Source organism: Trachypithecus francoisi, unplaced genomic scaffold (genome assembly GCF_009764315.1).
Source record: "Trachypithecus francoisi isolate TF-2019V2 unplaced genomic scaffold, Tfra_2.0 Lachesis_group20, whole genome shotgun sequence".
Classification (NCBI taxonomy): Eukaryota; Metazoa; Chordata; class Mammalia; order Primates; family Cercopithecidae; genus Trachypithecus; species Trachypithecus francoisi.
This window is the reverse complement of record NW_022681466.1, coordinates 65,685,864-65,708,402: the sequence shown is the minus strand read 5'-3', so window position 1 is coordinate 65,708,402 and position 22,539 is coordinate 65,685,864. Positions and strand designations below refer to the sequence as shown.

Genomic DNA, 22,539 nt, shown 5'->3' with positions numbered 1-22,539 from the left:
CTCCAAAATAGCGAGGGGGCGGGGCCCGGGCCGTGGGAGCGCCTGAGGGGCAGGAGCCCAGTGTTTTTAGCCTTCGAAGGACCATGGTGTTTCCACGTCATCGTGTTGTGGCGCTCCCGGCTATGGCAGTACAGTAGTTTTCCTCTCTTCTGCCTGCGGTGACCGTTGGGCAGTGGGGTGCCCCGAGGCCCCCCCGGCCCCCTCACGCCGGCAGAATGGCCTCAGCCCGAGGGGCCAAGCAGTCTTCTCCCCGGGTGGGGACCACCCGCTACACAGAGACGTCCACGGTCCGCGTGGAGACCTCGTCCCACCGTGTGGAGACCTCGTCCCACCGCGTGGAGACGTCGTCCCGGCGGGTGGAGACCTCCCAGCACCGCAGCGAGGGGCCCTCCTTCTCCCCCTCGGGGAAGCGGCTCCCTGGCATCCTCGAGGCGTCCTCCCGGCACGTGGAATCCTCCTCGCAGCGCACGGAAACGACCTCCCGCCACATCAGGGCCGCGTCCCTGAGGGTGGAGACGTCTCTGCACTGCGCTGAGAGCCCAGCCCCGCGGGCCAAGCCGGCCGCCCGCCAGAACGAAAAACAGGCCCGATGAGATGCTGCTTCCCAAAGGCCACCAAGGGGCCAGGGCCCTCAGCCAGGACAGAAAGGTTTCCAGTTGCCAGCCAGCCAGCCAGCTGCCAGGTGGACCAATCATTTTCGGTTTCATGGAAACAAACCATAAATCAATGTAAGAAGCAGCCAAGCCGCAGTTTCTGAACACAGCCAACGTTTATTGACCCTCCTGCGTCTTGGACCAGCCTACTTTTGACCCAGTGAACTATTTTCACTTGAAGCCAGCACAAAAGATTTTCATGCCCAGGATGCTGTCTAAATCGGGTTGATGGACAAAGAGGCTGTTGGAGCCTCTGAGCCAGGTGAGTTTGGGATCCACAGCCCTCAGAAGACCTTCACCCCTTAGGAACAGAGACCAAACTGAAATCATGACCTGTGGAATGATACCATGCCTGCTAAAAACTTGAGGGGCAAGGAACAGACTCATAAATTATGAGTGGCCTTTGTTTATGTTTCAAAGTAACTGGTGGTTTTCTTTATGCTAAGTCTTTGTACCTGGCACTCCCATCCATACACTTTTTTAAGGTAGGTTAGATGTAGTTAAAAATGACAGTAAACCCACCACAGCAAGCAAAAATAATCTTAGATATGTAACAAACCTGCACGTTATGCACATGTACCCTAGAACTTAAAGTATAATAAAAATAAATAAATAAATAAATAAATAAAAGAAATAGAAAAAATAATAATCATCTTAGAAGAGAAAGTGAGAGGAGGCCATTGAAACCTGGTCTGAGGTTTGAAGATGGAGAAGAGTCATATTTATTGAGAACCTGCTCTGTGCCAGGTACTAGATGCTCCTCCACTTACGATGGGGTTACCTCCCATTAAAACTATTTTAAGTTGAAAATATGGTAATTTGAAAAGGCACTTAATATCCCTAACCTACTAAACCTCATAGCATAGCCTAGCCTACCTTAAACATGCTCAGAACACCTAACGTTGAGCAAAATCATCTAACAGAAAGCCCATTTTATAATAAAATGTTGAATATTTCATGTAATTTATTGCATACTGTACTAAAAGTGAAAAACAATGGTTGTATGAGTGCTCAAAGTACTATTGCTACTGAAAGTCGCTTTTGTACCATTGTAAAGTCGAAAAATCATAAGTCAAACCATCTTAAGTTGGGGGCTGCCTGTATTCTGGGAACTTGGGCTATAGCAGGAAAAAAAGCCAAGTCCCAGCTGTAGTGGAGCTTACACTCTGGTGAAAAGGCAGACAAGCAATGACGAAACGAGACAATTTTCTATTGTGATTAGCACTATGAAGGAGATATATGGGTAATGTGAGAGAGAATGGAAGTAAGGGGCTTCTTTTGATCAAATGGTCGGGGAAGGCCTTGCTGATTAGGTAACATTTAATCTGAGATATGTGTGAATGAACAGTGATCTGGAACATGTGCATTCTAGGCAGAAGAACAGCAAATACAAAGGGTAGCTGGGAACAAGCTTTGAATGTTCAGGGAACAGAAAGGCGGCCAGTGTGGCTGGAGGGAGAGAGAGGCAATTATATAGACATGGAAGCAGAATGGAAGGGAGGAGTTAAAAGCAAGCAGGGGCCAGTCCACAGAAGGTCTTCTAAGCCACAGAAAGGAATTTGAGATTTATTCTAAGGTCAATAGGAAAACATTGAAGGGTTTCCAACAGGGGAATGACATGATGCCATTTACATTTTATGTGGGACAGTGGTCCTCAACTGAGTGTGATTTTGTCCCCCAGAGGATATAAGGCAACCTCTAGAGACATTTTAGTTTGGTGGACAAGTTGGGGGGAGTGGGTAGCACATTAGGTGCTACTGGCACCGAGTGGGTAGAGGCCGGGGATGCCACCTCACATCCCACAGTGCACAGGTCAACACCCTTCCCTCTGCCAACAATGAAGAATCACTGGTCCCAAAATGTCAATAGTGCCGAGGCTGAGAAACACTGACAGTTCTAGCAGCTTGGAAAGCTAGAGCATGGTCCATTGGGACAGCATGCCACTTCTACGTAGCAGGATTGTAGTGAGACCTAAGAAACAGTCATGGAAGAGGGTTGACTTTAAAGGTAAAGAGAACTCATTAAAGAAAACAGCAGCACAAATCGGACACAATTCCTACCACTCGCGGGCCACTGTGTAGGAATTTTAACAGTAATCACTAAGGTAGGCTGTAATAACTGTGACTTCCCTTATTTTAATAATGCAGTGTAACAATTGTTAACAGTGATTAAGTTTCGCAAAAGCTACGTGCTGAGTCAGTTAAGAAAAAAACGTAGGATGCAAACTGAACAAGAGACTCCAAAGAGCCTAAAAGATGATGGAGCATATGCATATGTAAGAAGCACAAGTAGCAGAACGATACACAAGTCTGACGACGATATTTCAAACGTAGGCAAGCTCATGCGAGAAGCAGAAAACCAGCCAAGGACACGCTTTAAGACACAAGGAGGACATGCTTGAAGACACAAGTCCTCTCCCTTAGTCTCGCCCATGCTGGGAAGCTGGTGGGGTCGTGTTTGAATAGCAGAGATGTGCGAACAACCCAAATTAGCAAAACTGCAGAGTACCTTAGCCTTTCTAGATGCTACAAGAGCCTTCTCTCCTACGTGTCCAAACACTAACCCTGCCGAGAGTGAGGCCTGGAAGGAGGCCCCGGGGAAGCGGAAGAAGCGGTCTGTGCCAAGGAGAGTTCTGTCTTAGAAGACTCTAGGCTCAGAGCGCTACTCACCTGTCTCCATGGCGATGGCAGCGGCCATAACAAGCAAAGACACCGAATCGGCACCTGCCCAACAGAGGAAAAGCCCGGAGGGGCGTGAGAAGTTCCGGAAACCACGGCTCCCTCTTCGGGTCCCTTTTCGGGTCCCGGAGCAACGAAGGAGTAAGGGGACGGTGGCTCCGGCCAGGCCCGCTCAGCCCGCGCTGGCTCCGGAATGGCGAGGGGGCGGTGCCGGGCTGTAGGAGCGCCTGTGGGGCAGGAGTCCAGGGAGGCAGAGACTTTTACCCTCAAAAGGAATAAGTCCCAGAGCCTGGCACAAAGAAGACAAGTGTGCAAAGTTGGTGGAATGAATTCGGTGGCCTAAATGTACCTTCCTCAAATGCCACGGCTGACTGGGTCTCCTCGCCCACTTCACCCTCTCTTGCAATCCAGCTTGTGAGGCGTGTGTGTGTATCTGTGTGACCGCGCTTGCCTTTAGATGGGGGTTGGCTTCCCAGCCATCCGGGCTTGCATACACGTGCATAAGTCCTACCCCTACCTCGCCTGCCTGCTGTACCAGGCGTTGGTTCCTTCTTCCTGCGTGTTTTCTGGCCAAATACTTTTCTGATTTGGACAGAAAACACGCAGGTGGCACACAGTAAGCGCTTAATAAATTTTCTGGCTACCTGAACTCCTTGGAATTGAGGAGATGCACCTGTGCGCCCCTCACTGCACAGCGCTCCCTTGTCTGGAAACTCAGCGGTCACCGGAGCGCCCGTCGGTCCTCCCGCTTTCTCTATTTTAAAAAACCGTTTCAACCGCTAGCGCTGTTGGATCTCTGACCTTTCGGGCTTTATCACCTGGGGTGGGGTGGGTGATGAGAGGGAAGGGATGGGGAGTCAAGGCAGGAGAACGCTCTCGATTTCCCGACCCACCTCCTGTCATATCTCATGTCACATCTACCTGGTGTTCTACCCGTTCTACCTGTTACTTTTTTTCTTCCGCGAAACCCCAAATTCCATCACTGCTCTAGCCCTCTCCCAGATCCCCAAATCCGGATGTCTGTCTCAGGGAACGTCAAAGGAACATGCCCGAACGAGGTCCTCCCCTCTTCCCACCTCCCAGCCCTCTCCTCCTGCCTACCCCGATGTCACCCGCGCCTCCTCCCTCGCTTCACCTCCCTCTAAACAAGAATCCGGCGCAGTCAGTTCTAGACCCTGAGCATCTCCCGCGTCGCTGGCGAAGGGAGCCAGAAGGAGAGAAAATGCGCACGGAGCGGGTTGCGCCGCAACTCCATGGTGAGGGGACCGGGCACGGAAGGTGGAAAGGCGCTCCCTCCTCCCTTTTTTCCTGCCTATGGTGGGCAGTTGGTGACACACAGTAAACGCTCAATAAATGTTTCCGCTACTCCATCTCCTTGGAATTAAGAGGATGCTCCTGGGCGCCCCTCATTCCACACAGCTCTGGTGTCTGGAAACCGTGGTCGCCGGAGCCGTCGTCAGTCCTCCCGCTTTCTCTATTTTAAAAGCCATTTCAAACCTCCAGCGGCCTCGCCGCCTCTGCTGCAGACCTTCCAAGCCCTTCTGAAGCCAGAATGATTTCTCCCTAATTCACTCCCCCTGCTTAACACATTCAAATGGCTCCCGCTTGTTCTCGGACCAAATCCAAAGCCCTTGGCGCCACCTTTGAGAGCCTCCAGACCTGCCGACTCCCCACACCTGGGCTCTGAGCTCCAGCTCCAAGATGCTGCGCGCCCTCCCGTCCCCGCTGCTCTCTCTGCCCGGCGCGCCTTTCCCCGCCTTCCCTTTCTCTCACTCTCCCTGGCTGAGCCCTCTCAGCCTCCAGGTCTCCGGGAAGGTTGTCCCCAGGCCAGTGGGGCCCCTGCAGGTCCTCAGCCTTGGGCGGGGTGGGGGCAGGGGGTGGTCGCACAGCGGGACTTGCCACCAGCGCGTCCCGGCTTCACAGCGCGCTCGTCCAGGGCGCGGCGCCGGCCCAGCCCAGCGCTTGGCACAGTCAACGACCACAGGGAGGAGAAAGTGAAAGCAGGAGCGGACCTTCCCACCTGCCGTCCCCGTCCCCTCAGAACGGAGTCCTGGGGCCGGCTGCTCGGCCCTGTCCCTCTCTCTCTCTGGCTCAGTCCCCTCACTCTGATACGTCTCCTCCTCTCAGAGCCTCCAAGGAAGGGCGTGGGCGCTGGAAGGAGCAGGGCTCAGCCGGGTGCCCCTCCCGCCCGTCCCCGCCGGGGCTGAGCCTCTTCTGTCGCCCGCAGGAGACAGAAGTCAAGGTGGAAGTACCGGAGTACCTGGGGCCGCTGCTGTTTGTGAAACTGCGCAAACGGCACCTCCTTCAGGACGACGCCTGGTTCTGCAACTGGATCTCCGTGCAGGGCCCCGGAGCCGGGGACGAGGTCAGGTTCCCTTGTTACCGCTGGGTGGAGGGCGACGGCGTCCTGAGCCTGCCCGAAGGCACCGGTGAGCGCGGGGCTGGGGGTGTCAGGAGGCCTCTGGGGTGCGAGAGAAGCTGGGGGGATGCGCGTGTGGCGAAGAGAGCGCAGGATGGAGGTGCTGGAACCTGGAGCCCCGGGGTCTTTGGGGGTGTCGAAGGGGCGGTGGCTGCAGCTGGCACAGAGTGGCTGGAGCCTGGGGGAGGGGCCACACAGAAGGACGGGGTGATGAGGCTCTCCTGGCAGGGGCGAGAAGAGGATCTCACCAAAAGTCACTGGCCAAGCCCTCCCCTGTCCTTCCAAGCCGCACTGTGGGCGATGACCCTCAGGGCCTGTTCCAGAAACACCAGGAAAAGGAGCTGGAAGAGAGAAGGAAGCTGTACCGGTGAGCCCTTCTCCCCTGGCCCCACCTGAGCTGCTGATGCTTCCAGCACCCACGCCTGATTTCCTTCCTGCCCCACAGGTGGGAAAACTGGAAGGATGGGTTAATTCTGAGTGTGGCTGGGGCGAAACTATGTGACCTCCCTGTGGATGAGCGATTTCTAGAAGACAAGAGAGTTGACTTTGAGGTTTCACTGGCCAAGGGGTGACAGCAAGGGGAGGCTGGGTGAGAGGGAGGTGTCCTGGTCTAGTGGAAGCCAAGGGGCTTATGGGCTGTACTGCACTGGACTGGCCCAAGATCGGTGCCTGTGGTGCTCATGTTGGAGTCTCCCAATGATGCTCAAACCCTTTGCCCATGGTGGCTCATGCCTATAAAGACTGAGGCGGGCAGATCATGACATTAAGAAATTGAGACCATCCTGGCCTACACGGTGAAAACCCGTCTCTACTAAAAAAAATACAAAAAACTAGCCGGGCGAGATGGCGGGCGCCTGTAGTCCCAGGTACTCGGGAGGCTGAGGCAGGAGAATGGCGTAAACCCGGGAGGCGGAGCTTGCAGTGAGCCGAGATTGCGCTACTGCACTCCAGCCTGGGCGACAGAGCGAGACTCCGTCTCAATAAAATAAAATAAAATAAAATAATAAAATAAAATTCTCACTTGCTGGAGCTATCTGAATGACTTCAACTGGATTTTCTGGTGTGGCCAGAGCAAGGTGGTTGGTCAGTCCCCCACCCCAATATGTCTCCCAGGACCCTTACCCCCAGATCCCACCCAACCCAGGGGAACTGAAAGAAGCAGGGTGTGGAGACCAGAGACTGGGTCCCTCTGGTAGGCTGGAGTCAAGGGGGCATGGTTGGTGGGGTTGGAAGGACCAAGAGCTCAGATCCCACAACTTGCTAAACAACTGCCTTCCCCAGAGCGCGTGCGGGACTCCTGGAAGGAAGATGCCTTATTTGGGTACCAGTTTCTTAATGGCGCCAACCCCATGGTGCTGAGGCGCTCTGTTCACCTTCCTGCCCGCCTCGTGTTTCCTCCAGGCATGGAGGAACTGCAGGCCCAGCTGGAGAAGGAGCTGGAGGTATGGACATCAGAGCCCTGAGGAGGCTCAACAGTGCAGTGCGGTGGGCTAGCGTCAATGATGCTGCCGCGGGACCCACTGTGGGCCTGGCTTGCTGCCAGCCAGCAAGGAGGGATTCTGCAGGAGAGGTCCTGAGGGATCCTGGAGAAGCTCAACTGCTCGGCCTCCTTCCCACACGAGAGTAGCTGCGGAGGGAGGGCGTGCAAGGTGGAATGGTTGATAGAAACAGGGTCCAATGAAGAAACATAACTGGCCCTTGGTGCTAGGGATTCAAGGAGTGTGCAGAGTAAGAGAATCAGGGTCAGAGTGCTGTGGCTGTTAATCAAGAGGCAACATGGAACAACAGAGAGGAAATTCATGGGATTACAGGGCAGATAGGCTTGGATGTGAATCCTGGTTCTGCTATTTGTAAGCTGTGTGACCTCAGGCAAAATACCCAACCTCTCTGTTTCCTCCTCTGTGCAATTGAGGCTCATTCAACTATGTATAAAAATTATAAGGCTGGGCACAGTGGCTTGCACCTGTAATTCCAGCACTTTGGGAGGTCGAGGCGGGAGGATCACCTGAGCCCAGAAGTTGGAGGCCAGCCTAGGCAACATGGTGAAACCCTGTCTCTACAAAAATTAGCATCTGTAATTTTTGGTGTAGTGGCATGCACCTGTAGTCCCACCTATTTGGAGGCTGAGGTGGGAGGATCACCTGGGCCCAGGGAAGTCAAGGCTGCAGTAAGCTGTGGTGATCCTGCCACGGCACTCCAGCCTGGGCAACAGAGTTATACCCTGGCTCAAAAACAAAAAACAATGATATGAGGCAATAAGCACATGATCCATTACCTAGAACAAAGTAGGTGATGGAGACAAGTTAGCTCCTCTCTCTCTCTTCCCCCTTGGAGGAATCAGAGTAGGAAGAAGATGCTTTATGTTGATAGCAGTCCTTGACCTCTTCCCCCACCCAGGGAGGCACACTGTTTGAAGCTGACTTCTCCCTGCTGGATGGAATCAAGGCCAACATTATTCTCTGTAGCCAGCAGCACCTGGCTGCCCCTCTGGTCATGCTGAAACTGCAGCCTGATGGGAAACTCCTGCCCATGGTCATCCAGGTGAGAGGACTCAGGATTTCTGCTCCCAGTCTCCAGCCTTCTTAGCTCAGCCCCTTATCGAAATTCACTGAGCACTATCTGCAAAGGCGCTGGGCTAAGGCACCGGGGAGACCCCAAAGGAGGAAATGCGCCAAGTCTCTGATTCGAAGGCCTTGCAGTGTAGCTGGAGAGACACTTGGGGCCAGTCTGCAGAAGCTCCGGGACTGAGGAAGTGGACAGAGACAGCCCAGGAGGGGTCAGGGGAGGTGGGATGTCATGAGCCTTGGAGGAGGGCCAGGTCTCAGACAAGCAGGAGGGAGAGAAAGGACCAGTCCTCAGTGGCAAGACAGACTGGGCAGAGGCTGAGGTAGAGGAGTCAGGAGATTCCGAGGGGACAGTTGGACCAGAGGCTAGACTAAGCCAGGCTAAGGAATATGAGGTAGAAAGCTGGAGAAGGCTGTGATGAAACGTGCTATGGGCACGCGGTGTGGGCAGTAGTGTTTAGGGTGCGTTGGAGAGGGGAGATGCTAGAAACGGGCTGGGACCACCTGCCCCAGCACTGACCCCAGGAGGAGGGGAGCTCGGATGTGGGTGGTGATTGTCGGGATGGAGAGGACGGTGGATGCGAGTGCAGAGGGAGATCAAGGAGAGGGGAAAGGGGATCCAGGCCAGGTGCCTGCAGAAATAGCACCAATAAAGAGAACAGGGTGCCCCGGTAGACTTTTGTCTGGCCAAGGTTGAGGTAATGGGAAGACATTTAAATTGTCCAGCAGGCAACTAAGAACGAGATTCAGTCATTTGTGTAGAGGTGGGGCCAAAAGATGAGATTTCGAAAAAACAGTGCGGGACGAAGGAAGCAGGTGGTTTGAATCTTGTTCACACTGCAGGGACTGAAAGGGGAAGTGGAGGCCGGAGGAGGCACCAGAAGAGCAGTTTCTGCAGAATGCTGGAGGCAAAGCAGCTTGCAGGGTGCTAATGCACCGAGCGGGTAGGAAGGGGAGGGGAGGAAATGGGAGCTATAGGGAGTGGCAGCAGTGAGATGGGGAAAGCGAAACATGTTTGGAGAACTAACGAATGGCAAGGTTAACATGCAAGGAGAGGCGGGAATTGCTGAGCGCCCGGCACTCATGCCTTCTCTCCCCACACCTTGTCCCTGCTCCAGCTCCAACTGCCCAGCACAGGATCCCCACCACCTCCCCTTTTCTTGCCCACGGATCCTCCAGTGGTCTGGCTTCTGGCCAAATGCTGGGTCCTCAGCTCTGACTTCCAGCTCCATGAGCTGCAGTCTCATCTTCTGAGGGGACACTTGATGGCTGAGGTCATTGCTGTGGCCACCATGAGGTGCCTGCCGTCGATACAGCCTATCTTCAAGATAACACCTTATTCCCTTCTCTCCTGTATTCAGCTGAATATTTGATGGGGACCTTTGTTTCTCTAGAGTTCTCTTTCTGTACAACACCCTCAATTTCAGCATGCTGCCCTGTGTATTCTAGCTGTATTGGCCTCCCAGTACTGCCAGCTTTCTCTGTCTCCTTAACTCAGGAAGATGATGGGGTTGCTATCCATACTCTGCAGCTGGAAAGCTTTCGCCAGGCAGTAAGCTGGGGCAATTATGGGGCCCACTTTTGTCTGTTTCTTCAGTTATTTCAGGCAAGAGGGTAAATCCAGCTCCTTACTTCACTCCAGCTGGAGGTCTCCTCCTCATTATTTTATATACATATTGTGGAAGATTAACTTTACCATTTAGTTTTTAGATAACAATATTCAGACAGGACTGCAACTCCATTTATGGAGTAATTATCATAGCTCAGAGATGAATATTACTACTCTCTCCCAGAGATGGATGCAGTGACTTTTGGGACTTTGTGTGTCTCTTTTCTCAAGGAGAGACGAATAGCATCTTTATTTCTATGAAGAATAGTTGCATTGTGTTAGATAGAAAAGAACATTTTATTTTACTTTATTTTAGAAACAGTCTCACTCTCTCAGCCAGGCTGGAGTGCAGTGGCACGACCTCGGCTCACTGCAACCTCCGTCTCCCAGGCTCAAGAAATTGTCCTGCCTCAGCCTCCCGAGTAGCTGAGATTACAGGCATGTGCCACCACGCCCGGTTAATTTCTGTATTTTTAGTAGAGACGGGGTTTCACCATGTTGGCCAGACTGGTCTTGAACTCCTGACTTCAGGTAATCTGCCCGCCTCAGCCTCCCAAAGTACTGGGATTACAGGTGTGAGCCACCACGCCCGGCCCATTTTTCCTTTTTAGTATGGAAGTTTAAATATAAATGCTGATTAACCAATAGAACTGACTGTGACAGTTAGGCTTTGCCCTTGGCTCCAACCCTCTACCTTCTAAAATCAGCTTCGTGTCTAAGGCTAGGTCTCTGCAAGTCATATTCCTGCCTTGCCAGCTGCCTCCATGTTGAACTCATACCAGTAACTACGTCACCCTGGTAGCAGCCCTGCCTTCCCTCAGTGGCAGCTGAATCCACTTTGCAACTTTCTAATGTTTGAAAGAGCAGTTTTATTGCATCCCTGTTCAGAATACCAGCACCAGCCAACTGGCACCCCTTATCAAAAGTCTGAGTTTCAGCTCTCCAGGGTCCTTCCTCCAAGTTTCCAAAGTTTTAGTAATCCCAGGTTCTGTTATTTCCTGGCTACTAGTGGGGTAAAGCATCCTTTCATATGTTTACTGCCTCTGTGGGTTTCCTTTTCTGTGACTTCTCTGTTCATATCTTTGCTTGTTTTGCTTCTTTCATGTCTTTTTCTTACTTGAATCCTTTAAATATTCTGAAGACAAATTCTCACTTATTTGCATTGCAAACATATTCTCAAAGTTTTTGGCTTGTCCCCGTCTTTTAAATTTTTTAAAAATTTCAGAAGACAGTTTCTCAGCTTTTACCATGTGCCTTTATCTTTCCTGGTTTCCATCTCTGATTTTATTTTATAATGGCAACAATGTGTTTCTGTCTTTATTTAAGTGGTCCACCAGGATTGCTATCCCAGTGGTTTTTAAACTGCAGTCAAAACATTAAAGACTGGTGAAATCAATTTAGGGGGTCCCAGTCAGCATTTAAAAAAATGAAATACAGTAGAACAAAAAATATCGGTAGAACAATATCAGAATACATCACACTGTTTAATAGAAAGAAAGGAAGGAAAGAGGAAAGGGGAAGAAAGGAGGTGGGTTTGGACAATTTGTTATTTTTTTTTTATTTATTTTTGAGACAGAGTGTCAGTCTGTCACCCGGGCTGCAGTGCAGTGGCTTACTGCAACGTCTGCCTCCCGGGTTCAAGCGTTTCTCCTGCCTCAGCTTCCCGAGTAGCTGGGATTACAGGTGCCCACCATGCCTGGCTGATTTTTGTATTTTTAGTAGAGATGGGGTTTCCCATGTTGGCCGGACTGGTCTTGAACTCCTGACCTCAGGTGATCCTCCTGCCTTCACCTCCCAAAGTGCTAGGATTACAGACCTGAGCCCACCGCACCTGGCCAGGTTTGGACAATTTAATTATCACCCAGTGTCAAAGTTTTCATTACAATGTTGCAGCAAGAAATGAGGCTTTTGCCAAGTCAATTCAACAAGTACCTATAGGTAAGGACACTTTACAGGAAAAGAGAATGACTAGATAATCATTGTTAGACTGGATGCAAGAAAAGAAAGAAAGGAAGTTCTAGTTAAGGATTATTGGATTTATTAAAAGACAGTTAAAGGCCTTGGATTCCTTCCCTCCAGGGTTGACATTAGCTGAGTGCATAGCTAACTGGTTTCTAAGAAAGAGGTCATAATCTCATCAAAATTCATCAGAAAATGGCTTAAGCATTTAATCAGACATACAATTGATTTCCAAGAAGAGTTTTGTGGCTTATATTCCCAAAACATCCCTATCCCCGCCAGCGTGTGGGACAATCTTTTATTTTACAGTGTATATATTTTATGAAAACTTGTATTTCACTACATATGTACCATATCTTGAAGCAAACTTGATTTTTGTCTGTGTGTCACTGTCAGATTTGAAAAACACTGCTGTGTTCTTAAGAGCTGAGATCCAGCCAAGGCCCCAGGAATTCCTGGGGTCCCTAAACCTGTCCTTGCCTGCAGTAAACCTCTCTATCTTTGCAGGCACCGAGAGGAGGTTCTCCTGGATATCTTCACAGGCATCCTGCATAGCTGTTAAACTCAGAAGTCTATCCATCCCAGGTCTGCTTTTTGCCTCATAAGATTTCATTTGTAAAAGGGTCCCAATGCTAAAACAAAATATTTGAACATCATCAAGCTAATCTAATCCCACTGTTTTACTGTGATGAAACTGGGGCTGAGAGTGAGAACACATTGCCAGTTGCATGGCATTTGGCCCACCTGCAGTGGCACTGCCCCCACCAGTCTACCAGAGTAGCAAAGATTTCACCAGTGGAAACTCATGTATTTAGTGTTAATGGCCTGTCCACGTTTCCCTTTAAAAGGACCAGGAGAGGCCAGGCATGGTGGCTCACATCTGTAATCCCAGCACTGTGGGAGGCTGAGGCGGGAAGATCATGAGGTCAAGAGATCGAGACCATCCTAGCCAACGTGGTGAAACCCCGTCTCTACTGATAATACAAAAATTAGCTGGGTGTGGTGGCACATGCCTGTAGTCCCAGCTACTTGGGAGGCTGAGGCAGGAGGATCACTTGAACCCGGGAGGCAGAGGTTGCAGTGACCCAAGATCGCACCACTGCACTCCAGCCTGGTGACAGAGTGAGACTCCATGTCAAAAAAAAAAAAAAAAAAAATAGACCAGGAGAGAAGGGCTAAGTAATTATATTTCTTCTTAGTGTGTATTCATTGATTAGGATTTTTGTTTTTTGTTTTTAACCAAGGCTACTTCACACATTAGTCATGATGGGTATAGTCAGTCCTAAAGCCTGTGAATTTTTCAAGGGCCTGCAAAAATGGTTGAGAACCAAAAAATTGATTGGCTTCAAAATACCAAAAGAAAACAAAATTGAAATTAGTAAGTGATATAGTTTGGATATTTGTTCCCTCGATCTCCTGTAGAAATTTGATTCCTGGTGTTCGAGATGGGACTTAATGGGAGGTATTTGGACCATGGGGGCGGATCCCTCATGAACAGCTTGGTGCTGTTCTTGCAGAATTGAGTTCTCACTCCTGGTTCCAGCGGGACATCGCTGTTAAAAACAGTCTGGCACCTCCCCTCTCTCTTGCTCCTTTGCTCTCTCCATGTGATGCCTGCTCCCCTTCGCCTTCTGCCATGAGTAGAAGCCCCCTGAAACCTTTGCCAGAAGCAGAGGATGGTGCCATGCTTCTTATACAGCCTGTAGAACTGTGAACCAAATAAATCTGTTTTCTTTACAAATAATCGAGCCTCACGTGTTCCTTTATAGCAATGCAAAATAGACTAAGTCCCGATGTGCATAAAGTATGCGTCATAAATAAGATCTCCAAAAATAAGAATGTGTATGACCTAGGAATGTCTCAGAATGGCTCTGTCAAGGTGTCTCTACACTGATATCCAGGCTCCGAGGAGATGATCGCGTGGAGCCTCCTCTCTAAAAGTCCTAAGACTGATAGATTCAACACAGCATTTGGCCAGGAGTGGCCTAAGACAATACATTTCTTTTTTTTAACTTTATTGTTTTGAGATGGAGTCTTGCTTTGTCGCCCAGGCTGGAGTGCAATGGAAACATCTCGGCTCACTGCAACCTCCTTCTCCTGGGTTCAAGCGATTCTCTTGCCTCAGCCTCCCAAGTAGCTGAGATGACAGGCACGCGCCATCACACCCAGCTAATTTTTTTTTTTTTTTTTTTTTGGTATTTTTAGTAGAAACGGGATTTCACAGTGTTGGCCAGGCTGGTCTTGAACTCCTGACCTCAGGTGATCTGCCTGCCTCATCCTCCCAAAGTGCTGGAATTACAGGTGTAAGCCACTGCCCTGGCCCGTTTCTTCCCATTGACTGAGAAATTACTCTGATGAGTAGCTGGCCTCAGATAAGTGAATTATCTCACTGGGCCTTACCGTCCCCACTGTAAAATGAGGTATTTGGACACATCTCCTAATCTGTGATTCCCAAAGTGAGAAATGCAGGCCACTGCTGGTGTGCAAGGTAATGTTCACTGATATAGAAACAAACCTTTTTTTTTTTTTTTAATGGAGTTTTGCTCTGTCTCCCAGGTTGGAGTGCAATGGTACAATCTCCGCTTACTGCAACCTTCCTGGGTTCATGTGATTCTCCAGTCTCAGCTTCCTGAGTAGCTGGGATTACAGGCAGCTGCCACCACAGTCGGCTAATTTTTGTATTTTTAGTAGAGATGGGGGGTTTCACCATGTTGACCAGGTGGGTCTCTAACTCCTGACCTCAGGTGATCCGCCCACCTTGGCTTCCCAAAGTGCTGGGATTACAAGTGTGAGCCACTGAGCCTGGCCGAACATTTTTTATATTGATAGTTAAATGTTTAATTTAGTGTGCATCAGGAAAAAATATAACTGGCCCTCAAACTTGTCATTTTTCCTAGTTGTTTTTTTTTTTTTTTAACTCAGGCTATTTTGAGCGTTTAAAAATGTTTAAGTGAATTGATTTAAAGAGGCTAATTACATGAACAGTTGACCTTGGAAGTGGCTACAATTTCCAAAGTGGTATGGTACACACTGACGTTTGGGAAACTATTGTACTAGTTTAGTATACTAAATTGATGTCTCCAAATCCCAGAAAACCTGAGGGTGTTATATCAGTTTAGTGGATTGCAACATTTTTTAATTAATTAAATAAAATATAAAAATATAGAAAATATCAGAGGGCTCACACATGGTAAGGTTAATTTTTTCTTTTTTCATGCTCTTGTCGCCCAGGCTGGAGTGCAATGGCACAATCTCGGCTCACTGCAACCTCTGCCTCCCAGGTTCAAGCAATCCTCCTGCCTTAGACTCCCGAGTAGCTGGAATTACAGGGGCACACCACCACATCCGGCTAATTTTTGTATCTTTAGTAGAGACGGGGTTTCACCATGTTGGCCAGGCTGGTCTCAAACTCCTGACCTCAGGTGATCCACCTGCCTCCGCCTCGCAAAGTGTTGGGATTACAGGCGTGAGCCACGGCGCCTGGCTGGTAAAAATTATTTTGTGAAACTTTTTTTGTTTGGAATCACAGTGTAAAATATATTTCTGGGGGTCATGGTCAAAAGAGTTGGAGAAAAGTGTGTCTTTAAGGTCTCTCCGGGTTAGTGAGTGCCATCTGTCAAGTGTGTGCCATGACAGACAATGTACAGTAGAGGGCAGACAATCCCCGCACAGCAGCAAAGGCTGGACTTCGGAGGGGTTGGAAACCTCAGGGGAATGCCAAGCAGGACAGAAGCCTGAAGCCAGGCCTGAAGCTTCTGAGAGACAGGGCACAAGTACCCCGTCCTCCTGGGCATCGCAGCACTCTCTGTGTGATATGACCGCAGCCACTTTCCAGTCGCCATTCACAGGCTGGATCCTTTGGATATTTTTCACCTCCCTGGGAATACTTCAGGTGTCTTCAGTTAGTCTAGTTACATTTTTTTTTTTTTTTTTTTTTTTTTTTGAGACGGAGTCTCGCTCTGTCACCCAGGCTGGAGTGCAGTGGCCAGATCTCAGCTCACTGTAAGCTCCGCCTCCCGGGTTTACGCCGTTCTCCTGCCTCAGCCTCCCGAGTAGCTGGGATTACAGGCGCCGCCACCTCGCCCGGCTAGTTTTTTGTATTTTTAGTAGAGACGGGGTTTCACAGTGTTAGCCAGGATGGTCTCGATCTCCTGACCTCGTGATCCGCCCGTCTCGGCCTCCCAAAGTGCTGGGATTACAGGCTTGAGCCACCGCGCCCGGCCTAGTCTAGTTACATTTTTTTTCTTTTTTTCTTTTTTTTTTTTTGAGATGGAGATTCACTATTGTTGCTCAGGCTGGAGTGCAGTGGCGCAATCTCGGCTCACTGCAACCTCCACCTCCCAGGTTCAAGCGATTCTCCTGTCTCAGCCTCCTGAGTAGCTGGGATTATAGGCGTGTGCCACGATGTCCGGCTAACTTTTCGTAGTTTTAGTAGAGACGGGGTTTCACCATGTTGGCCAGGCTGGTCTCAAACTCCTGACCTCAAGGGATCCACCCGCCTAGGCCTCCCGAAATGCTGGGATTACAAGCGTGAGCCACCACGCCCGGCCGTATCTAGTTACTTTTAAACCAAGGTCCTGTAAAACCATCTTCGTCCTGTCGCCCAGGTTGGAGTGCAATGGCGCGATCTCAGCTCACTGCAACCTCCACCTCCTGAATTCAAGCGATTCTCCTGCCTCAGCCCCCTCGAGTAACTGGGACTACAGGTGTACGCCACCACACCCGGCTAATTTTTGTATTTTGAGTAGAGACAGGGTTTTGCCATGTTGGCCAGGCTTGTCTCGAACTCCTGACCTCAGGTGATTCATCTGCCTCAGCCTCCCAAAGTGCAAAGGGATTACAGATGTGAGCCACTGCACCTGGCCTGAAGCTTTAATATTGAAGAGCAGCGAACACACACTGAGCTCTCAGGCTCCCCCAGGCACTGTTGGCAGCACTCTGCATGTACTGACTCATGCACTCCTCGCACCTAGATGAGGTAGGTCAGGACACTGGGGATTGAGAAAGTTAGGTGACTTACCCAGCATTGCTGGCTAGGAAGAAGCAGAGCCAGGATCCAAACCCAGGCCAGCTGGCTCCAGAGTTTATGCTCTTAACCACCAGCCACTGTTGGTACAAGAGGAATAAATGCCTAGTTTTCTACCTACTGTATCTACTACTTCTTCTTCTTCTTCTTTTTTTTTTTTTTTTTTTGAGACGGAGTCTCGCTCTGTCGCCCAGGCTGGAGTGCAGTGGCCGGATCTCAGCTCACTGCAAGCTCTGCCTCCCGGGTTTACGCCATTCTCCTGCCTCAGCCTCCCTAGTAGCTGGGACTACAGGCGCCCGCCACCTCGTCAGGCTAGTTTTTTTTGTAGTTTTTAGTAGAGACGGGGTTTCACCGTGTTAGCCAGGATGGTCTCGATCTCCTGACCTCGTGATCCGCCCGTCTTGGCCTCCCAAAGTGCTGGAATTACAGGTTTGAGCCACCGCGCCCGGCCTGTATCTACTTCTTCTAAGGATACTGAGGGTGTGATGTGGTTAGGAGAAACCCTGGAGGCCATCGGAAGAGCAGGGGATATTCGAGCCTAAGACAGGAAGAATGGGTAGACACCATTCTGCTATCTGAAGGGCTGTCTTTGTCAGAGGCAGCCTCAAGAGCAGAACTAGAATCAAATGGTGAAAAGCTAGGAGGATTTCGGCTCAGGAAAAAAAAAAAAAAGACTTTAAAAAATGTACTATAAAATCTGTCCGGGCGCGATGTCTCACGCCTGTAATCCCAGCACTTTGGGAGGCTGAGGCGGGTGGATCACGGGGTCAGGAGTTCAAGACCAGCTGGCCAAGATGGTGAAACCTCATGTCTACTAAAAATACAAAAATTAGCCAGGTACAGTGGCAGCCGCCTGTAGTCCCAGCTGCTCAGGAGGCTGAGGCAGGAGAATTGCTTGAGCCCGGGGGACGGAGGTTGCAGTGAGCCGAGATCGCACCACTGCACTCCAGCCTGGGTGACAGAGTGAGACTTCATCAAAAAAAAAAAAAAACAACAACAACTTTATTCTACAGACAAACATAGGAAACCATATCCATCAAAGCCCTATTGAAACCCCAACACTGTGCCATGTCTGCGTCAGATCTCCAGGGAAACCATTTCTCGCAGTTGAGCCAGCCCTGTGATGGTGAGCACTCTGTCTTCTTAGCAAGAGCAGACAAACGCTGGGCAACCACTGCGGGGGCAGGTGCCACAGAGGACATTTAGCTTGGCGTTGGACAGGAAACCTGGGGGTCCCAGGTAGCCCGAGTTTGAAGGGGTGGGAAGGAAGCAGTGGGAAGTCCCTTGGTCACATCTTCCTCCTTAGAGTCTTTAGCTTTCCTCTCTCCTCCTGGTCCCTTGCCTAGGTCAACAAAAATGTCTCATCTCCCCTCTGCCCTAACTGGACTCCCTTTTCTCTGCCTCTTGCCCAACCCTGCACCCCCTAAGCCATAGTTCATTTTATTTCCCAGGCTCTTCAAAAAGCGTCCACACTCGCTGCTCACACATCCCCTTCCTGATCATTTTTCCCTGTCCTTGCACTGCAGCCTCACCAGATCTGTCTTTCCCAGTGTAACTTCTTGCAGTTTCCCGTTCCCAATCCAATGGCTTCTTCTCGACCCCCAATCTCTCTGACCTTTCTATAGCGTTTAGCTCTGGAGAAAATTCCCTCCTCCTCAAAAGTTTTTCCTGTTTTTCTCCGTAAGCCTGAACTCTCTCTCCCTCTCCGCCACACCCAGCAAATGTCAATGGTCCCCAGAATTCTTTCCTCTGCCTTAGCTTCTCACTTTGCATACTGCGCCAGCACTCACATGGCAACCACTGCCTGACTGCGGATGTCCCTCTCGCCCAGGCCGCTGTCCTGAGCACCAACTTCTCATGGGCTCAGCATCTTGTTCTGGATTAACTAGTTTCATTGTTGTTGTTGTTGTTGTTGTTGTTTTGAGATGGAGTCTCACACTGTGGCCCAGGCTGGAGTGCAATGACGCCATCTCGCTCATCGCAACCTTGGCCTCTCGGGTTCACGCGATTCTCCTGCCTCAGCCTCCTGAGTAGCTGAAACTATAGGCGCACACCACCATATCCGGCTAATTTTTTGTAATTTTAGTAGAGACAGGATTTCACCATATTGGCCAGACTGCTCTTGAACTTCTGACCTTGTGATCTGCCTGCTGCGGACTCCCAAAGTGCTGGGGTTACAGGTGTGAGCTTCCATGCCCGACTTAGATTTATCTTTTATTCAGAGCATCCAAAATGCCCATCTGCCCCATGTCCCCAGCTCCCCACTGTGACTTTGGCCATTTTCCCACACACATCGGCCTGCATTTCCTCAGTGAGGAACACCATGTGCCCAGTCACGTGGTAGAAGCCGCCACGATCTTTGACTTTTCTCTCACATTTACCTGCTGTCCCCACCATACAAGTCAACCCAGGGGGTCTACCTGCTTTGTCTCTTGAAACCCACCCCAAAGCCATTGCCCTAGTTCAGGGTGTCATCATCTCTTTGCCCAGTCTCCTTTCCCTTCTTCTGATCTATTTCTAAAATGCTTCTAGGCCAAGGCACGGTGGCTCACGCCTGTAATCCCAACATTTTGGGAGGCTCAGGTGGGTGGATCACCTGAGATCGGGAGTTCGAGACCAGCCTGACAAACATGCCGAAACCCCGTCTATACTATAACTACAAAAATTAGCCAGCTGTGGTGGCGGGTGCCTGTAATCCCAGCTACTCGGGAGGCTGAAGCAGGAGAATCGCTTGAACCCAGGAGGCAGAGGTTGCAGTGAGCCGAGATTGTGCCATTGTACGCCAGCCTAAGCAACAATTGTGACACTCTGTCTCAAAAAAATAAAATAAAAAGTAAAATGCTTCTTCTTCTTCTTTTTTTTTTGAAACGGAGTGTCACTCTTGTCACTCAGGCTGAAGTGTAGTGGCACAATCTCAGCTCACTGCAACCTCCACCTGCTGGGTTCAAACGATTCTCCTGCCTCAGCTTCCTGAGTAGCTGAAATGACAGGTATGTACCATCATGCCCGGCTAATTTTTGTATTTTTAGTAGAGCCGGAGTTTCACCAATTTGGCCAGGCTGGTCTTGAACTCCTGACCTCAGGTGATCTGCCTGTCTCGGCCTCCCAAAGTGGTGGGATTACAGGTGTGAGCCACTGCGCCTGGTCAACCTTTTCTATTTCTCTATAGCACCTACTAAAATGGGACTTGATATTATTTATTCATTGCTTCATTGTTTATGATCCGTGTTCCCCACAGGAGGGTAAGGACTTTGACTTGTTTGCTCCTATATCCCAAAACCTGGAACAGCATCTGGCACAGATCCAGCATGCAGTAAGTGTTGGTGGAAGGAACAAATGAATGAACAAAGGAAAGGTCAGGATGAACTTCTTGCCAGTGGTTCACTGATGAGACGCTGGGGAAGGCTGAGGCGAACTTGCACGTGCCCCTGACCTCAGTTGCTCCTTCTGTCAGATAAACTCCTGTTTGTCTTCAAATTCCTGCTCCATTTCCACCTCCCCAAGGAGACTTGCCCAGTCCTTGACTCTGAGCCCACTTCCTGGGTGTTCTCACTCCCCACTGCTGCCGCCTGTTTTTATAGCACCCATGTGGTCACTCCGTGAATAATTCTTTGTTGTTTACTCCTGTCTCTCCCGTGAGATTGAAAGCACATCAAGGGCAGGCCTGTCACAAAGCCTCTTTGTGTCCCGTAGCTATCCGTGGAGCAAATGAACAAGGCTGGGCTTGTCTGGACCTGGGCACGGTCCCTGAATGTTCTTGGCCTCTGTAAGGAAGGGCCTCCCTTGGCAGTGAGCAGGGCAGGCCAAGGGGCATAGCATCCCCAGAACACAATGAAGGGCACATTTGGGAAGCTAGACAGGCTTTGGATAGAGATGGAATTGTCTGGTGACACGTACTCATTCATACTACATGGTCATTATACTACGTGGTCTTAAAATATGTCAAATTCTCACCTTTTCATTCACCCACAATTCACTGAGTTCCCCTTCAGTGCCAGCTTCTGTGATGGATAATAGCGGTGGGGAATATGCAGAACTGGATGATCAAATTTAGAATGAGATCGTGCCTACTGTCGGGGCAGTGGAGGAGGGGTGACCCCAGGATCCCTTCTTCCTTTGCCTTCCATCTATTCTAAATTGTCTTCAGCCGGTGATGTGCCAGCTAGGAGTCCAGACGTCAGCTAGCTTAAACAGACCGCTGTGCTTGCAACTAGCAAGACACTTCAGAACTTGCACAATCACTGTATCCCTTTCTTAAACGAAGATCCAACCCCACCATCTCTTTCTTTCCCTTTCTGGTTTGGCCTCTGTAGGTGTGACATCAGAGTCACGCCTCAGCAGATGTGACTCAGTGAGCACCACTCAGACTCCCCAGGGTCACCCCCAGTGAGCTGGCCAGGTGGGCAGGCTTTGCTGAACCTGTCTCCCCACCGGTCTGAGGTCTGCGGATTAGGCTTCATGACTGGGGCGGCTCCAGATAGGGAGCGGCAGGGCAGGCCTCTCAGTGGGAAGACAGGAGTGTCTGTATGGCCAGCCGGGAATCAAGACCCGTTCACCCTCGACCAGCAAGGGTGGGGCTGCCCTGAGCTTTCGGGCAGCTGTTTTATGGAATTATTCATTTTAATGTAAGATGGTTTTATTTTCTGCTCATTTTCAGATATTCTGAGAACCCTTAAATGTTACACTCTTCTTTTTTTGGAGACAGAATCTTTCTCTGTCACCCAGGCTGGAGAGCAGTGATGCCATCTCAGCTCACTGCAACCTCCACCTCCCGGGTTCAAGTAATTCTCCTGCCTCAGCCTCCTGAGTAGCTGGGATTACAGGTGCCTGCCACCATATCTGGCTAATTTTTGTATTTTTAGTAGACGGGGTTTTGCCCTGTTGGCCAGGTTGGTCTCGAACCCCTGACTTCAGGTGATCCACCCACCTCAGCCTCCCAAACTGCTGGGATTACAGGCTCAAGCCACCACGTCCAGCCTATAGTCTTAATATTCCCTGTTTTAAAAAATAATCATGGTGGCCATACTGGAGCCCACGGGATATAGCAGAGAGCACTGCCATCATCGTCTTTAGATACACATCGTCTGTCATGGTTCTGTTGAATGACTTCCTGACAACACAGTCCCAGGAGCAGAATCACCACATTAAAAGGTATGAACATTTTCATAGCTTGGAAAGCGTATTGCCCAATTTCTTCCCTAAACAGGCGGTGTTAATTTACATTGCCACTGGCAGTGTGTGTAAGCTGGTTTCGCCACAGCTTCAACAGCATGAGACATTATAATTTTGTTAATGTTTGCTAATTTCGTCGGTGTGAACTGAATGGCACATCAGGGGTACTTTAATTTGCGTTCCCTGATGATTGTGAGGGTGAGCCTGTTTGGAGGTGCTGATGTGCACAGTCTGCCTCGTGGGGGCCTCTCCGCCCTGTCTCAGGCACTGTCTGTTTCTCAGCCTGTGTCTCCCCACACCTCTGCCTGCCTCCCGCCGACTGTTGTTCTTACTATCTCTCTAAGCCTGTCTGTCTCAGTGTCTTAGCCCTCTGATTCCTCTGACTTTCTCTGGTTTCTAACTGGCCAGGCGTGGAGCTGATTCCTGGAGGTCCTAGCCAAGCCCTGACAAGCTGCAGTC

General features: G+C 50.2%; 1 protein-coding gene across 5 annotated transcripts; it reads left to right on the top strand.

Moving 5' to 3' along the window:
* Positions 1-28: 28 nt before the first annotated feature.
* CUNH17orf100 (chromosome unknown C17orf100 homolog) lies at positions 29-9,478 on the top strand. 5 transcript variants are annotated; one of them, XM_033184875.1, is made up of 4 exons: positions 752-915; positions 5,559-5,760; positions 6,037-6,117; positions 6,196-6,580. In XM_033184875.1, the coding sequence occupies exons 1-4, from the start codon at positions 882-884 to the stop codon at positions 6,320-6,322; spliced, it is 444 nt and encodes a 147-aa protein (XP_033040766.1). In that variant the 5' UTR covers positions 752-881; the 3' UTR covers positions 6,323-6,580. The 5 variants fall into 5 exon arrangements, 4 of the variants coding, with proteins under 4 accessions (XP_033040768.1, XP_033040767.1, XP_033040769.1 ...); XM_033184877.1 differs by having other exon boundaries at positions 29-915; positions 6,037-6,579; XM_033184876.1 differs by having other exon boundaries at positions 29-915; positions 5,979-6,579.
* The last annotated feature ends 13,061 nt before the right edge of the window (positions 9,479-22,539 follow it).

Bases quoted from the DNA above. Each gene is read 5' to 3' on its own strand.
- CUNH17orf100 (XM_033184875.1), top strand. From the start codon at position 882: ATGGACAAAGAGGCTGTTGGAGCCTCTGAGCCAG. The intron at 916-5,558 runs GTGAGTTTGGGA...TGTCGCCCGCAG, and splicing joins TGTTGGAGCCTCTGAGCCAG to GAGACAGAAGTCAAGGTGGA. The intron at 5,761-6,036 runs GTGAGCGCGGGG...TGTCCTTCCAAG, and splicing joins GAGCCTGCCCGAAGGCACCG to CCGCACTGTGGGCGATGACC.